This window comes from Dermacentor albipictus, chromosome 2 (assembly GCF_038994185.2).
Source record: "Dermacentor albipictus isolate Rhodes 1998 colony chromosome 2, USDA_Dalb.pri_finalv2, whole genome shotgun sequence".
In the NCBI taxonomy this organism is placed as follows: Eukaryota; Metazoa; Arthropoda; class Arachnida; order Ixodida; family Ixodidae; genus Dermacentor; species Dermacentor albipictus.
In genome coordinates, this window is record NC_091822.1 from 137085965 (window position 1) to 137105038 (window position 19074).

The following is a 19074-nucleotide window of genomic DNA, read 5'->3' on the forward strand; positions in this document are numbered from 1 at the left end:
GCCAGGGATTTGACTTTACTACTTTTAAAACAAAACTACTGTTTAAGCAGGTATGTTATAACGAGGCTTTACTGTAGCTCTATGTCATCTTCATCTCTCTGTTCTAAGGCTGCGAATTTGTTTGGAAGTACCAGCCTGAAATGGTCTGCTTTTACCCTTACTGCGTCTAGGTTGGCCTGTTTCTTCTTGACCAATTTTACTCTTTCTCTCTTCATAGTGAGGTGAATCCTAGACCTCACTAACGTATGATCACTACACTTTACCCCTACCTAACATTTCTAGATACTGCATTATGCCGGGATTATCAGAAAGTATGAAGTCAATTTCATTTTTTGTTTCACCATTAGGGCTTTTCCAAGTCCGCTTTCTGTTGCTATGCATCCTGAAAAAGGTGTTCATTATTCGGAGCTTATTCATTTCTGTGAATTCTACCAGCATCTCTCCTCTAGTGTTCCTACAATCGATGCCGTAGTTGCCAACTGCTTGTTCACCAGCCTGCTTTTTGCCCACTTTTGCATTGAAGTCACCCTTGACTGGAGTATACTGAGTTTGCTCTTCTCTCATTGCTAATTCAACATCTTCATACAGTTGAATCTCGATAATTTGAACTCGAAGGGGCCCGAAAATTTGTTTGAATTAAAAGAAGTTCGAATTAAAGCAAGCTAACTGAATGGAGGACTCACCTGCAGTGGCACAAGTGCACTGAGCTAACACATAAGTGTGAAGTTCCACAAGATTTGTTTACACGTATTTACAAATTACAGTCAGTTATTAGGCGTATCGGTGCTCATACTGTGATAGGAGGCGGCGGGTGCAGGTATGATAAAAGCAAGCATATGTCCCATGACAATTGCCCCTTCGAACTTTTGGTATGCTTCACCTCGTAAAACCTCTCTATTGGGGTGAAGTTGACTTTCGGAAATCGGTTATTATGCAACGTGCTGTACTTTCCGCGCTGCGAAGCCGTTCGCGAGGATTACAAAGGCAGAGTCGGCGCCATTGCTAACAGCAGCAAATTGTTTCAGTAAAAAACATGGCACCGAACACCAAAAAGCGAGGTAGCGAACGTCAGAGTAGCTAGGGCTAGCGTTGCCGTGGTGAGGCTATGGCTACCAGCGGATCTGTGTAAGAGAGCGCCGGCTTGATGTGGTGTGATAATCAAAATGGCGGTGGTGGTGGTGGCTTCGATTAATGCAATTTCAGACATGCGGTAATGGCAAAAAGTTTGGAAAGTCGGACGGCGAAGATTTATTGTGTCTGAAATTTTAGACTTTTTTATATTGTCACAAGCTGTCATGAACCACGCCTGCCGCGCAAACAACCAGATGAAAGAAAGAAGAGAACGACGTGAGCCAAGCTGCCGCGAGACCGCTCTTCAACAACCGCGCCTATCAACCAGATTCATCTGGCTCTGCATTAAAACACCTCGTGTGTAACATTTGGTGGAGCTGTGCGGGGTAACTCCCACGACCTACAACGGAGCCACCAGCACAAGAGCTACGCCGAAGCCGTCGCCTCGCCGGACTTTCGCCGTCGCGCTCAGTCATGGCCACAGAGCAAAATACCCTCACCAGCAGTGCCTCGGCGAGCCCAGTCCCTATCCAGCACTACCGAGAGCCACGCACGTTCTCGGCGAAGGCAGAGGAAGATGTGGATGAGTGGCTAACCCATTACGAAAGGGTAAGCCAATACAATAACTGGAACGCTGCCAGTCAGCTTAGGAACGTTGTTTTCTTCTTGGCCGGCACGGCGTTGGTATGGTACGACAACCACGCGGACATGCTAACTACTTGGACACGCTTCGTTGAGGAAATCAAAAAGTGTTTCGGTGACTCGGACGCAAAGAGGAAACGTGCGGAACTCACATTAGCCCAGAGAGCTCAGGTACCCGGCGAGACTTGCACTACCTACATCGAAGAAATTTTGAAGCTGTGCCGCACCGTCAACCCTCAAATGACAGAGGAAGATAAAGTGGGGCACGTGGTAAAAGGAATAGCGGAAGACGTGTACAACTTCCTCATTGGTAAAGAGAACTTGCACACTGTATCAGAACTGATACGGCACTGCCGTACGTTCGAGGCGCTGAAGACTCGCCGAATTACACCAAAGTTTGGACGGCTGGCCAATGTAACGACTGTAGCAAGTGTTGACACGAGTCCTCTGCTCCCAGACCTTTCGTCCGCCATCCGCCAGATAGTCCGCGAGGAGCTCCAGCGACATGACGAACAGGCACGTTATGCGGCGCCTCGTTGCAGCTCCTCCGTTTTCCGAGACACTTTTCGGGGAACCCCCTTCGGCTACTTGGAACCACTCGGTGAACGTCGCGGATCTTATCGGCTCCAGAGACGAACCGCATTACATTACGACCGAACCACCACGCAATGATTCGCCCCCTCAACGTTTTGATCCACGCCCACGCAACTTTCGTCCACGAAGACTCTCCGCTACCTACGACTTTCAAGGGGAAGAGCCTCGTTACCCTCAACCGATGTCTTTGGCAGATTACTTCAATCCGCATTCTGAAGTTCGCCCTTCGCCAGTGTGTTACTGCTGCGGCATGCCTGGCCATATAGCTAGGTACTGTAGCCGACGCCGAGCATCAAACTACGGATCGTCAGCGCCGACTACGCGGTCTAGCGGTCGTACACTGCGCACTCAGTGGCCAGGAGACTCCTCTTCAGGAAGCCACTTTCGAGAGGACCGATGCACCGCCCAGGAGACCTACTTTGGAGCAGAAAGAACCCGGAACCGCTACCGCTCCCCTGCCTCCGACCGTACTCTGACGCCACCACCAGCCTTCCGAGCCTCCCGATCACCATCCCCTCGGCCGCGATTCACGTCACCATCGCCTCGGCGCCGTTTCGTGTCGCCCCCGCCGGGAAACTAGCCAGCGCAGCCGATGGAGGTGAGGTCGCTGGAAAATGTGTGCTGCCGACTCAACTGCTTCCAACTATTTTCATGCTAAAGAATAAGGTTCATGTACTGATTGATGGGGTCTCCACAATGGCTTTAGTCGACACGGGAGCAACTGTCTCGGTCATGAGTGTGGGGTTTAAAGGCCTTCTGGGACGCAAGGTTATGTTTCGTTGGGACCAGTGCACAAGTTTCCGTGGAGTCAGTGGTGAAGCATTATACCCGGTTGGTGTGTGTAACGTGGATGTGTCTTTGGGTGGGAAAGTTTTTAATGCAGAGTTTACTGTTCTTCCTCGCTCCTCGCATGACGTGATTCTGGGGATTGACTTTTTGCAGTTGTGTGGTGCGAATGTTGATTGCCGGACGGGAGAACTCAGTGTCGACACCAGTGTTTCACCTGTGCTCTTTGAAGGTGAAGCTTGCCCGGAGAGTGTGCTGTGCGTGTCTGAGGATACGGTTGTGCCCGCCTTATCCGCGATGCGTGTTGCCGTCGCCTGTTCATCTCCGACTCCTATCTCGTTCGATGCTGCAGTGGAACCTGTACATCGGAACTGCCTCAAGAAAAACGTATTAGTTCCGCACTGCGTGGTCTCAGTGACCAATGGATGCGCGGGGCTGTGGGCGCTAAACTGTTCCACTGAAGCGGCAGTGCTACCTCAAGGCCTAAAGATTGCCACGTTTCCGACAGACTCTCCCGTATCGGTGGCAGTACTTGCAGAACTCCCCGATGAAGGAGCAACCAGTGTCTCGAGCTCCGGGAGCTCGAAGATACTTTCCATGATTGATAAGTCACTCAGCGATAATGAGCGTCAAGTTTTGATGGCCCTGCTTACGAAACATACCTCGGTATTCGACTTTGCGCAGCACAATGGACCGCCATCAATTCCTGCGTCCAGAACTCGTCACCGCATCAACACAGGAGCCGCCCAGCCAATCCGACAAAAACCCTATCGTGTATCCCCATCAGAACGCAAGATAATCAGTGATCAGGTCCAAGAAATGCTATGCAAAGGCGTCATTCGAGAATCATCTAGTCCTTGGGCAGCCCCCGTAATATTGGTGAAGAAGAAAGACGGTACGTGGCGGTTCTGTGTTGATTACCGTCGCCTAAACGCCGTTACTAAGAAAGATGTATATCCGCTCCCCCGAATTGACGACGCCATCGACTGTCTCTTTGCGGCATCTTACTTTTCCTCAATCGATTTACGGTCAGGTTACTGGCAAATTCCTATACACAAGGACGACAGAGAAAAGACAGCATTTGTAACACCCGACGGACTATTCGAGTTTAACGTGATGCCTTTCGGGTTGTGTAACGCGCCCGCAACGTTCGAAAGGTTCATGGACACGATATTACGCGGCTTAAAATGGGAAGTTTGCATGTGCTACTTAGACGATGTTGTGATCTTCGGGCGAACGTTTAGTGAGCACAACAAACGTTTGGATTTGGTCTTGAACTGCTTGGAGAAAGCGGGTCTTGTGCTCAATTAAAAAAAATGCCGTTTTGGGGAACGGCAAACTCTTGTGCTAGGCCATCTGGTCGCTAAAGAAGGCATCCGACCAGATCCGCAAAAGACTGCGGCCGTAGAAGCATTTAGAGTACCCAACTCTGTCAAGCAGTTAAGAAGTTTCTTGGGCTTGTGCTCCTATTTTCGCCGCTTCATTCCCCGGTTTGCTGACATAGCTCATCCCCTTACACGCCTTCTCCAAAAAGGCGTTCACTTTGAATGGACTGCAGATTGCGACTCATCATTTCGCCAGCTCAAGTTCCTGTTGACATCCCAACCAATTCTTCGCCACTTTGATCCTTCATCACCAACTGAGATTCACACCGATGCCAGTGGCGTAGGCATCGGTGCTGTGCTAGTTCAGCGTGTTGGCGACCGAAAGCACGTGATCTCTTACGCTAGCCGGTCCTTGAGCCGCTCCGAGCGCAACTACACAGTCACTGAACAAGAGTGTCTGGCGGTCATCTTCGCCGTGCAACGGTTTCGTTCGTATCTCTATGGGCACCCCTTCACTGTCGTAACAGATCATCATTCGCTATGCTGGCTTGTGAATCTGCGGGATCCCTCAGGACGACTAGCGCGCTGGGCCCTCCGTCTACAGGAATACGATTTCGTTATTTGCTACAAAAGTGGTCGGCGGCATGCTGACGCTGATTGTCTCTCTCGGATGCCACTTGAAACAACTGAATGTGATGCGGACAATTTTGATGAGTACATCGCTTTTGTGTCCCCGGAATTTCCGGATATGGGTACCGTCATATCCGAGCAGCACAAGGACGAGAGCTTACAACCGCTCTTCGCGGCAGCACAGGAGTCACCTGCGGGCAGTCGCTTTCGCCTACGGGATGGTGGCGCGCTGTATAAGAGCTACTCGACCACCGGTGCACGCTACCTTTTAGTTGTCCCCACGAACCTTCGCCACCAAGTATTACACGCCATGCACGATGACCCAACTTCCGGTCATCTTGGTTCCACACAGACACTCTACCGGGCTCAAGAACGTTTTTACTGGCCTAAGATGCGGAAAGATATCGAACGGTACGTCGCCAGCTGCTCTAAATGCCAGCGCTACAAGCGTCCGCCACAAGCGCCACATGGCCTGCTTCAACCAGTTCCCCCTTCTAGCGTCCCCTTTGAGCAAGTTGGTATAGATCTTCTGGGGCCTTTCCCGCGATCCTCCAAGGGTAATCGTTGGGTTATCGTTTGCGTAGATCACCTTACCCGCTATTGTGAGACCGCCGCATTGCCATCGGCCACAGCTACAGAAGTTTCTATCTTCTTGCTGGCTAACATTATACTCCGACATGGACCTCCTCGCATAGTAATCAGTGATCGTGGGCGACAGTTTACCGCGGACGTGGTTGAAGAAACCCTTCGTCTGTGTTCATGTAGCTTCCGCCATTCTACGCCCTACCATCCACAAACTAATGGTCTGGTCGAGCGCACAAACAGAACGCTTGCCAACATGCTGTCCATGTACGTCGATTCAGCACACAAGAATTGGGACAGTATCTTGCCTTTCATTACCTATGCCTTCAATACCGCGAGACACGAGACCACTGGTTACTCACCATTTTTCCTTCTGTATGCTCATCCGCCGCGCTACACCCTCGACACAATATTTCCCTACTTCGCTCATGACAACGAATCAATTGATGAGCTCCTATGTCGAGCAGAAGAAGCGCGACGCCTCGCTAGGCTACGCACCATAGCATCGCAGGACCGGTCCAAGATACGCTATGACGGGCGTCACCGCCACATTTACTTCAATCCTGGTGACCTTGTGTGGCTCTGGACGCCGTTGCGGAAGCGTGGCTTGTGCCAGAAGTTTCTCGCCCACTACGTCAGCCCTTACGTTATTCTGGAGCGCCTCAGCGATGTAAACTACCGCATTGCGCGTCTCACGAGCAGTGGACGACGCTCGGCCAAGGCTGAAGTGACCCACGTCGTGCGTCTGAGGCGTTACAATCCGCGAGATGACTGACTCGCCCGGCGGGCTTCGTCTGCCAGCGGGGAAATGTCACAAGCTGTCATGAACCACGCCTGCCGCGCAAACAACCAGATGAAAGAAAGAAGAGAACGACGTGAGCCAAGCTGCCGCGAGACCGCTCTTCAACAACCGCGCCTATCAACCAGATTCATCTGGCTCTGCATTAAAACACCTCGTGTGTAACAATATATTGACTCTATGGGGTGCATGGCGGCGCCATGACACTAACAGAAGTCGCTAATTCGTCACGAACAGAAGTAATCAGTGATGCTCGCCTGCACACCCCTGCGCACAAATTTCTGAACCAGCCCTTTTTTTTTTCTTCATGTGAAGCATTGAGAAGTCTCTCCTAAGCTTTCCCTCCATGGCATTGTCAGAGGAATGCTTGTCAAAAGCCCCGCCACGTGATCTGGCGCACTGCTGAGAGCATTGTCGGAGCACAGTATGTTCAAATAACTCGTCGCGAATGCTTGCGCGTTCAAATTACAGGGCGTTTTCGCCCATTGAAATACACACAGCTTGGACGGGACCATTGACGGGTCAGTTGAAATAACCCAAAAGTTCAAATGAAGCATGCTCGAATTAATGAGAGTCGACTGAAAATTGTTCTATTTCTCCACCATCGTGAGTGGAGGTTGGAGCGTAGGCTTGTACTACCTTTATTCTATACCTCCTATTTAGCTTTATTACGATTACTGCTACCCTCTCATTAATGCTGTAGAATTCATCAATGCTGCCCACTATGTTCTTATGGATTAGGAACCCTACCCCATATTGCTTCTAATCCGGAAGTCCTCTATAGCAGGGGATATTGTCGTTATTCAGCACTGTATAAACGTTATCAGTTTTTCTAGCCTCACTAAGGCCAATGACATCCCACATATTGTTTGATAGTTCCTCAAAGAATTAGGTTGCAAATCTAATAAATGCTTTCTGAGTATACCATATTTACTCGCATAATGATCGCACTCGCGTAATGATCGCACCCCTGAATTTTGTCGTCAAAATTCGATTTTTTTTATTTCCCGTGTAATGATCGCACCCTGAACTTGCCGCAGCGATATGTCGTGTGCCAAGCCTAGCTAATAATGATCGCGCTTACCATCTGTCGAATGCTACGCGAACGACTCGTCTGCACGCACCAAACATGCTTAAGTAGATGCCTCATTTCATTACTTTCATCACTTTCCGCACTTACATGGCAAAAAGAGGTACAACCACACTTGCCTTTATTATGGGTAGGCTTTATAATGGTTGTAGTCAACAAAAACAAAAAAGGCACCTTTCGATTCTTTTCATCTGCACTCGTGAGCACGCAACAAATCGCGCGTGGCAATAATAGTAGCCACGTTTACACTGATAAGTTAAAAGTGTGCCCTATTCATACGCCAACGCTTGTAACACAGCTAAGATATTCGCCCACCCTTAGCGGAAACGTGCCGTGTTAGGATAGTAGTGAAAACAGATGCCGCAGTTTCCGCAGCACGCCGGCCATGGGTTTCTGTCACTGGCAGCTAAGCGCGCCCATCTGTTTCTGTCCCCTCTAAGTGCACATGGCTGCGTTATTGCCGCAAACTTGCCGATATTAACTATATTATTCATCACTGACACGGAAGAAACTGGTTCAATGCACGTAATGTACTCACGAGAAGAAAAAAAAAAAAAATCACGTTCGGCGCGTTCGGCTTGCTCCGCCGGCCGCCATTTTTGTTTTCATCCCGCAGCAAACGCGGGACGAAAAAAAAAAGTTTTTTTTCCGCGGGAAATTTAATTCGCGTAATGATCGCACCCCTGAATTTGGGTCAATTTTTTCTGACAAAAAAGTGCGATCATTATGCGAGTAAATACGGTACATATGGTTGCCATCAAGTGGGCGTGCAGCAACTACGTTGTGCAGAGTGCAAAAGACGTAGTGCTCTTGGCACATCTGATATCCTACACCCTGTACACTGCTACTTGGCAACAAATGGGCAGAGCCAGAGATGGCTGCATCACAAAGATGAAGGCTGTAGTAGCAGCCCACATTTGACGTACCTTGGCCACGTCTGGTGGGATGGTGAACGTGCTGGATGGGCACTTGGTGGCTTCCTGGGCTTCGTGCAGCTTCTTCTGGGCCTCCCGCTTCAGCTGCAGCAGCTTCTCCCGCATGCTCTTCACCACATTCTGCATCATGGCCAATTAAAAATGAACGTGCAAAGTGCTAAGATTACACATGTACGTAATTAGCGTTTGCAAATTGGAAAGATTTAGCTTGACCATGAACTTTACACAGTTTACAGACAACAGGGTTATTGGAGCTCCTGATGGCAGTAGCAAAATCGGTAGCTACGTCTTGTGAGCTTCTTTTTTAAAGCTATTATGTGTTGAAGAAATTCTTTTCTACCAGAAGTGTTCGTGTCAAATGAAATTCACAAAGAACTGCATGTGATCAGTTGTGTTGTTGACAGCTCTTTACACCGGCAGTTAGGAGTAATATAATGGCAATCAGGAGAGGTTCTGTGAAACTAAAAAAAAGCTGGTGAGGTTCCTTACAGAGGTTCCTCCACTTTATTGAAGTGGAGAAAGCCACTTGAAATGAAAACAGGCTATTTCAGAAATAATTTGCTGCACAAAGTAATTCAATGCGATCAGTAGAAGCGCAGTTATTGGCAGTCAAACATGGCCTCCGCTGTGCTCCCGTTCCTTCTTCAGTGCCTTGCACTGCAAAGGCTACGGCACAGCGGAGCGTACCCACAACGCTCCACCTTCTAAATGTCATCGTGGCGCACTATTCAAATTTCATTTTGGATGTTGACGTAGACGCCATGACTTCTACCTTTGGTGCCTACAATGCGCTAAACATATGCCAAACGCGGTTGTCCTCAGCGAGACGCAGTGTGCTTATCCAGTGGACTCATGGTGGCATTCCATGGCGGCTGCACTATCTACGCTCTGTAGCTGTCCACAGCTACCAATAGCAGTCGTATATGGGAATCCACTTTATTACGAAATAAAGTATAAGACCTTCCTCCTTAAGAGTAGGGAGGCAGGCTTCTGTTGAAAAGTGCGTTGAGAGGAAGGTGATTTTGCGATCCACTTGCGAGCTCCACACACTGCGTACGAAAGCAAAACTTGGCTGAGATCTTCACAGCAGCCTATGCTACCCGCAAAATGTTATTTCACCAAGCCCGAGGGGTAGTTCTTCAGGGCCCCTTTAAGACCAGAAAGACCAAGAACCATTGCCCTGTTGTGTTCTTAGGGTATCACTGACTAGAAATAGCTTCTAGGCTTGCACACCCCATGACATTTCAATCTGGACAGACCAATACAGTCAAATCTCAATATAGCGAATCATGCAGGCCACTGAAAATCGTTCGTTATTTTGCAATATCATTGTAATAAAAAACTTGCAGTTTTAAGCCAGTGCACAAACCTAGAAATGAAAATGACATACCTTAGTAGTAGACACATGTGCAGACAAGCATACCCTCAAATAAAAATGTTTCACTCACTTCAAAGCTGCTTTATTTCAAGAAATCAGTGATTTTCTTCTGGCGCGTGCAACACGCATGACCAATTAGGAATGCGTCTACATTTTCGACTTAGCGCAATACCTCATCGAGTACGCCATTGCACCAAGCGATGAGAGTGCGGACTTTGTTCATGTGCACTATAACATCAATGTTCGACTCAATCTTATCTTCTGTGTTCGGTGACCCACAGTCATTTTCCTTCGGGTCGTCATCGTCACTCGAGACGTCGTGAATTCAGTTAACGATCTCTTCGGTTGTCAGGTTTGCCACCATTAATGCTGTGCTGTGGCTCTCCAAGTAGTCATCGAAGGAAGAGATGGCAGGCAGCAAATCCGCAACCTCAGTCCTGAGGTCTCCTGGGTTGTTGTCGGTCACCTCCAGGTCATCTTCAAGCTGCGCAGACGCTTTGACAAGTCCTGCTTTTCACCAGCAGTTGCTTATGGTGAGCACTTTCAAGTTCCACTAAGCTCCTGTGAGCATTTCCCCTGCCTGACGAATATTGATTGCAGTCGGCTGCTTTAGCTGGAGGTTGATAATCAACCGCTGTACAAGGCGCTTATGGAATTCTGCTTTCACACTATTTATAATGCCCTGTTCTAGGGGCTGCAGCAAGGACATGTTGTTTGGCAGCAGAAACTCCACGCGAATGTGCGTCAAGCAAACATTCACAATGTGAGCAAAGCAGTTGTTGACAACCAGTAGAATTCTTCAGTAATCCCTCTTCATTTGGTCGTCGAGTGTGATGAGACACTCAGAAAAGAGTTCTCTGGTCATCCAGGCTCCTTAGCTGGCGTGGTAGTCATTTGGTAACAACCTGATGTTTTTCATGCAGCAAGGCTTCACATACTTGCCGATGACGAGTGGTTTAATTTTCTTCATGCCTATTGCATTGCAGCAGAGCAAGACTGTCACGCGAAGATGTGATTTCTTCCCTCCTTTGCACTGCTACCCTTTGAAGTGCATTGTCCGGTGTGGCAGGAACTGACGAAAACATGCGGTCTCATCCGTGTTGAAAATATCGCCATAGAGTACGATTCAGTCACCTCTAAAAACTATCATTGCACCAGAAATCTGCGCCTTCCCTGTCAGCAGCCTTTTCTTCACCCGAGACTACATGCCAAGTTATTCCGTTCCTCTGGCGGAAACAAAAAATCCAACCTGCACTGGCATCGAACCCAATTATTTCAAGTGCATCGGCAAATTTGTGGGCTTTTTCTTGGAGCATCAGGCAAGACACATCCCATGTTTGGCCCAATGTCTGTTTTACAATCTGGCATTTTTAAACCACGCGACAACAGCTTGGTCCACATTTTGAAAGTTTCCCAGTCGCAGCCATTTCCTAGAAGGAGCGAGGTGCGATTCTTGGTGAAGCTTGACAATCTTGTTTCGGCCTTTGAAAATGGTTGTGATGGTCGATGGGGCAATGCCATTCTGTCTGCACACAAAGATTTGCTTTTTCCCTGCGTCAATTTCCTGCAATACACTCGAACCCGACTATATCGAACTCGTTTACATCGAATTATTCTATATATAGCAAAAATTCTGCGTACATCGAACAAAAGTAGCAGGGACTCCTGATATATAGAACGCCAAGTGGCGGAAAAATGCCCCCAGAAGTTGGCTTTCCCTCCCCGCAACCGCGGCTCCATCCAACCGCTCTCCCTACCGTGACTGTGCTGCGTTGAGCGAGCCGTCAACACCCCCCTGCAAAAAAATGACCCTGGGCCACCAGCAGCGCTTGCTCAGACAGCCAGTCAGAGGCTCTTGTGCCCTCGCCGTGCAAGATGGCGAAAGTGCGAGTGGGCTTGTGGGCCTTCTCAAGCATTGTAGCCGTGATGAAAAGGCAGAATTCGCCTTTCATCGTGAAGCTCAAAATCATAAATCGGGTCGAACACGGTGACAAGTCGGATGTCCCTGCAGCGTGCAAGATTCCAAGGAGCACTCTCAGCACGATCTTGAATAATAAGGGGGAGATTAGGGCTAAAGTGGCCAAACTCGCAACCGGGTGCCCGTGGCGCCCGACGCGTATGCACGGCGGTGTATGAGTGGTTCATCCGAAATTGCTTCAGCCGTGCCAGCTTCCGCATGCTCGGCGATGACTGAATTCTGATGAATGCAATGAAGCCGTTGCCGGTGTTGCTGAACTATGGAGCGAGCTGTCAGAATTTTCGGAAGCTGTTGGCGAATCAATGGTGGACGAGTTCGTGAGTGCAAATGATGGTGTCCCGACCACGGCAGAGCCCAAAAACGAAGACCACATTGCCAACATCGTACCGAGCACAAGTGAAATTGGGCACAATGAGGAAAGCAATGACGCTCCTTTGCCCACGTCCTCCAAAGTGATTGGTGCGCTTGCACTAGTCCTGTGCTTCTGCGCGAATGCAGAAGGTGGCGGCCTCAGCTGCTCCGACTCCTTAGACAATGTGGAGAAGTGCGTGCGTCACAGGCAGCGAAATTGCCAAAGCAGAAGAAAATGCAGGACTATTTCATGCGAAATTAAGCTAATTCCATCAATAAGTGATTTTATAAATGGTATGTGCTTTTATGACACCCAATTATTTAGCAGGCTTATATTGAATTATGCTCTATATCGAACCGAAAGGAGTATTTTTGCGAGTTCGATATAGCCGGGTTCGACCAATTTGTCCAATTTGTCCTGCAGTGAAAACTGCTTTTGCTTCCTCATGGCGCCATTGCTAGCTGTATTCATCATTGGATCTCACGCGAACATCGCCAAACCTTTCTAGTGAAGTGCTTGGTGAAGTTTGTGGTGAAGCAATTGGCACTCGACATAAAGATGATGATAGCTACTGTGACATGGTGATGATTATAGCTACTGCGCTTGCGGTTTCTGTTTCATGCAAGAGTTGCAGCGCTGTTACTTTTAGCCGAATTCCTAACACTGATGTTCCTCAGTTATAAAGAGGAAAATAAGCTAAGTGCATTATTCTGAAATGTGTGCTGTATAGAAATTCGTAGTTCTGAAATATCGTTACATTGAAAATATAGGCAATCTGGCAGGGGTCTTTAAAATATTTGTAAATTTGAGAAATTCGTTAATGTGGGGTTCATAGTAATGAGATTTGACTGTAGTCTGTATGAAGAGGATAGGATGCTAGCAATGGTTGGTGTGTGTGCATGTGCATGCATGGATGCGTGTTTTGTTTCTCCTCTCTCTGTGAAAAGCGTGATTTGCAGTAAGGGTCACACATTTAGATTATGCCGTGTCATCACGTGCAGGAATCAGAGTTCGCTGGGATTTGTTGCCACAACACATCGCAGCATTTCTTGTAAACTTTTGCTGATGGGTGAAAGCGAAGTGATAAGGCAAGGAAGTCAGGATAATGCATACACTGCAGCTCGTCTCTGTATAGAGCTTTTGCATGGTCTTTGAAAAAAAGATCACTATTGCTATGCCAGTCACTAGGCATTGCATCTGCATTTCACTGACTAGAAAGCATTGGCACAGGTTACTGACAATGCAATGATCATGCAACATGTTCATGCAATCAGACTACCAAAAAGCACTGTAAAAACAACTCTTCAGGCACTTCATAGTGGATTTGGACGACAAAATCAATTGTTACTTCAGTTTGTAGACTAGCCATCACAAGACCCAGATGCACTGGATCATGCTGAATTCAATGCACTGCAGGCCATGTGCTCAGGCTAGTGTCTTCTGTCTACTATTCGGTGCCACTTAGTCACATAACGTTCTATCTGTGGAATAAATAGGCAATTCTGTCCACATATTGCAAGAATCCAGCTACTAATATGAATGCCTTAGCACCCCTCCATAATGTCAGCTGCAGTGCATGGACTTGGCGTAAGGGCATACAGAAACGGAAAAAAGTGGCGAGTCTGCTTTATACCATACCTCCACAGAGTGGTACTCATTCTGGGCCGCCCTGAGCTTTTCCTCAGCATTCTTCTTGTCAGTCACAGCCTTTACCATGTCCAGGCGATGCTCAGCAAACAGACGGTGCTTCTTGTAGCAGGCCTGAAAAAGCGGGCAGCCATAATTGCTACGTTATCCAGTCTGTAATGTATGACTATTATTAATTTAGGTACCACAGGCAGCTCGAAAATTTAATTAAATTATGGGGTTTCACATGCAAAAACCATATGATTATGAGGCACACCATAGTGGAGAACTCTTGGTTAATTTTGACCACCTGGGGTTCTTTAACGTGCACATAATGCACGGTACACAGGCGTTCTCGCTTTTTGCCCCCATTGAAATGAGACCATTGCAGTCGGAATTCGATTTCGCACCTTTGCACTTAGCCATGCCAAAGCCACTATGCCACCATGGCAGGTCACAGGCAGCCTGAAGATACACACACACTAATGGAGTATAAATGGCAACGCTGTAATGTTATAAGGAACAAAAGCATATGAACTAAGTGTGCATTCATTACAGTTGAGTCTGAACACATACAATTCCATTAATTAAGCTCCGGTTAATTCGATATCTTGGTTAATTCGACCCCGACCAAAAGTTCTGGCTGGCGCCCATGCATTTCTATGGGCCCAAACTTTTCTTGTTTTAACCCTAAAATTAGCCTTCACAGGATAATTCAAACTTTACCAGTCAGCCCACACCTGCCTGGCCCCTATGGTGACTCATACAGCAACCTGTTTAGTGGCAGCGTCTGTCTTGGCGGAGCTTAGGGGACAGTGAACGTGTTGAATGCACATCATTTCCCATTGAAAACACATATTTGCAACCTTCCCCCTGGGAGGATCTTCAAGCGATAACTGCAGCTCACGATGTCTGATTAAGGTATTTACCCAATTCTAATGTGCACTCTTTCCCTTTTTTTTTTCTTTTTTCAAGAAAACTGGGTTGAAAATTGCCTGCGCAGTGAAATCAGCCACGAAACCAAAACTGCCTTTGCAGCGTTCTAATGCTTGACCGCGTAACAAACATATTGTGGCGAAGCTGAACTTAGGAAATCATCCACCATTGTGCAACGCATCTCACCCACTCAGGGTGCCTACCAAGTTGACATTTCCAAATTCCTCGAGTTTTCCAGGTTTTCCCTGAGTGCGTTTGAAAAATTCCCTGAGTGATGCAGAACTATGTTTCATGTCAAGACGGGCTGAAACCATATCGCCCGATCCTGTCACTCCCAGCAAGCATATGAAAAAAATTTAAAAGAAAACGTCCAATTTGAATACTAAGGAGTATTATTTACGTTATTCAAAAAGAGAATAGAAGGGAGGGGTCAGTAAAATGCACAGAAAATAACATGTCTTCGAAAAAAATTGCAAATGGAGTCAAACATTATCAAATACGAAAAAAAGGAGATGCATACAGAAGCAAATATTTTCGAACATGAGCTATTTCTATCAACTGATAGCAAGCTCAGCAGTATGAGGCCCGAACTTTGCCACAATTGCGATTCTCTCTCAACAGCTAGTAAGTCAACCTGAACTGTCCTGACATACTCTCAACCCGTGCACGATGCCTCAATGTTGTGTTTCACCACTTTAAAGAGTTTATTTTGGTTTGGATGAGGGACACCTGCATCTTGGCATCAGCCAACACTTTTTTTTTAGCGCAAGCTCCTTCAAAATGGCGGCAGCACGCTTCCTTTCCCATTCATTCCTCAATGCATCGGTCCTTTCTGTTCTTGCCATCCTTCAGCCACTCTTTTGCCCCACGGACCATTTGTAGCATCTTATTAGTTAGTTGCACAGTCCACGTCTGGTTTTCCGAATTCCCTAGGGGCCACGAAAACGTCGGAAAAATCGGCCAGTTGGAAAAAATAAATGCATGTCATTTACTGCCCTTAGGGGCTCAAATGGCCACAGGCACATTCGAAAATTATCTGAAGGCCTGTCTGTACACGTATTAGGCATATCGGTGCTCGTACTGTGACAGGAAATACTGGGTGCACGCGTGTATAATTAAGGAATACATACTGTGTCCCGCGGCAATAGCCCCTTCCCACGCTTATGCTTCACTGCAATGCTTTTGCATATGCTTCACCAAGTAACATTTCTGTGCAGAGGCAAAGATGACTTTCGGGAACCGGCATTATGCAACTCACCATGCTTTCCAAGCTTTTAAGCCAATCACGAGGACCACAAAGGCGGAGCGGAGTCTGTGCCATTGCTGGCAGCAGCGAATTATTTCAATAAAAAACACGGCACCCAACAGCAAGAAGCTTCATAGCGAACGTCGAAGCAGCTAGGCGTAGCATTGCTGCAGTGGTGGCTATGGCTGCCAGCCGATCTGCGTGCCAGAGTACCGGCTCGAGGTGGCAAGGTAATCAAAATGGCAGTGGTAGTGGCTTTGATTATTGCCGTTTGGGACCTGCGGTCATGGCAAAACGGCTGGAAAATCGGACGGCAAAGAGTTTTTGCGTCTGAAATTTCAGACGTTCTGATATATTGACTCTATGGGGTACGTGGTGGTGCCGCGAAGCCATTCACATTATCGGGAATCCAGAAAGTCGGTCGTTTACTGTATACTGTCAACTCCTGCAGCCGACGACAGGGCGTCAAAGGCGATTCATTACGATTTTTGTCTGTAACTCGAGCCAGCATTACCACGACTTTCTACCCTTTCAATAAAATTACCGCTAATTTTCCCTGATAGAGGCACAAATTCCCCGAGTTTTCCCCGAATTTTTCCAGACTACTCAAAATCCCTGAGAATTCCCGGTTTTCCCGGTTGGTAGACACCCTGCCACTTTTCTGGATAAAAAAAAGGGTCCACATTAGATTTGTACTTTGCTTAGGGCATTAATATTATTTCTATGTTAGCATTTTTAGTTTGGACACACAGAAAGTGGGCACATACTGCCAAATGTATCAGCGGTGTGCTTTGACACTTTTTATGCATCTTGTTTAAAAAACAATTCAACCTGCCAGATAATTCAATTAGTTTCTTCAGTCCCGTCATGGTCGAATTAACAGAAGTCAACTGTATAATAAACACAAATATAACAAATTATGGGATATAATGAAGGTATATATTCATGTCAAGTGCTATTTCATTTAACAAGGTTCAAGTGCACTAGTAGAAAAGAAAAAAAAGAAGAAAACAGCACAACAGGCTCAGACTAAGAAAAGTAGTGGATGCCACAAGCACTGAACTTGTCATTAAAATCAGCAAGATTAGCAAGTATAATGATCACAAAAAGCAACAGAAGAGACAGAGCAGGAGAAAAAGACGTGCACTCAGTGGCAGCAAGGGACAACGGGCAATCCAAAAGAACAATACTAAATAACAGAAACATATAGTATATAAATTTTGTGGAAGTTGTGAGCTGGCAACCACTTTTACAGTTGGATGGGCACCGACAAAGTCGTCTTCAGATTCACACGAAATGCTGGGGAAAAAAATAAGCTGGTCTAATCCACAGAGGTTGATCACCGTAAGTGAAGCTTTCCCATCCATTCCACCACTACAGCTTGCTAACATGCCTGCCCAAATTCGGTGTTGCTCAAATTGGTACAACACCGAACGACATTGAACGGAACTACTCTCCACACAATCCGATCAATGCAGCATTAAAACCAGTCTGACGGCACAAATAAAACCTTCCCTTTAAGCAGGGTTTGGGTATGGGCTAGTTGGTATTCCATTGTAAACATCCCTTATGGCATATACATAGACAGAAGGACCGAAAGAACGACAAAGACAAGCACCGAGTTCCAACAGATTTTTACTTTGAGTAACCAGCATGTATATATACAAAGACAGCAAGACGAAAGCGCACCCTCTAAAGCACGAAGCCAGCATTCAAAATTGAAAGGAACCATAACTGCCTCCTTAAAGGGCCCCTCACCAGGTCTGGCCATTTTGAGCTGATAAGCACAAAGCATACAATGCACTCTAACGATCGTGTTTGCAAAGAATTACATCGCTATGCACCGTGGAAAGGCCAGAAATTCAATGCGAACGCTGTTTTCCCCTTCCTTCGCGGCAACCGCGCTCCGAGCCGGACAGTGACATACTAGTGTCCCTGCGCCTATGCATTCGTGTCCGCGGTGTGACATCGCTCATGGTGACACGTGACCTCGAGGATTATTCAAGGCAACATCTGTTATTTGTGTGATCTGTTGCTTGAATTGAGAAACTGAAGTTTAGAGAAACAATAAAACATGCAAACAGAATGCTTGCGTATTTTTTGTTTTACTTCGCATGGAAGCAACAGAAATATACTTCTGCCTCGTCTGCCTGTTCCCATGGTCATGCAGTCACCGAAACTATGCCATTTTCTACCATGTTCCCACGTATATCATGCTCTGCGATCCGCTTGTTCTGCCCCAGTATTCATGTAGCACTTAATTATACCGATAGTCATGTGTCCCTATGCACGGTGTGCAAAATCGTGTGCTGCACGAAATGAGGCAATCACAACAGCCTGTGCGCAACACCGTCAGCGGAAATGCACAGCGCCAGAAAAAAAAGAATGAAGGCGGGGCCCGTGACGTATACGACATGCAATCCTCGAGGTCCGGTATGGGAGAACGCAGGGAAGGAATTTCGCTTGCGGAGGCTCGGGGCAAATGGAGAGAGTGTCTCGCTTTGCAGTGGTGCTTACCTGCTGAAATCATGGGTTTGCTGCACCGAAATATTTCTATCTCGGCTATTAATGAGCCGATCTGAAAAATTTTTGCTGCAGAACGCTCCCTAGAGGACATGTAACAACTTCCAGTATATAACTAAAATTTACTACGAGGCCTGGTGAGGGGCTCTCACAAACTTATGAAAAATAGGACAAAGAGCAGGTATCGATGTTGTTTTCTCTGTGCCTAAAAAACTTGCACCGCTTTGCGTTAGAACTAATCCTATTGCTAAGGGACATAATTCCTGTAGAAGCAATCACAGGAAGAAGTATACAGATTGTTTGACAGGTGTAGTTTACAAGATGGCCCTGAAATGTGGTCGGTCTTACATAGGGCAGACAGGTAGATGTTTAAATGCTAGATTGCAAGAACCAAGCAATAAATTGCCCAAAGGGCGGGAAGGGTTACTAGGTGTACATTGCGCACAATGCGGCTGTATTCCGCTCTTTGGAAAGACTAGTATCTTAGCTAGACATCCTAATGAAAACACTAGACTTATCATTGAAGCAGCAGAGATCGCTGAAGGTGACTCAGTAAGCCGTCAATTGCATTAACAGATAAA

At 47.1% G+C, this 19074-nt stretch overlaps 1 protein-coding gene across 1 annotated transcript in view; it reads right to left on the reverse strand.

The window, feature by feature from the left end:
• The window catches only part of SMC5 (structural maintenance of chromosomes 5), a 96855-nt gene that overhangs the window by 18984 nt on the left and 58797 nt on the right, over positions 1 to 19074 (reverse strand). Inside the window, exons 19-20 of the mRNA XM_065452067.1 lie at positions 13801 to 13923; positions 8446 to 8574 (exon numbers count right to left, since the gene is read on the reverse strand). Coding sequence (XP_065308139.1) covers positions 8446 to 8574; positions 13801 to 13923 — 252 coding nt within the window. The remainder of the gene's footprint in view (positions 1 to 8445; positions 8575 to 13800; positions 13924 to 19074) is intronic.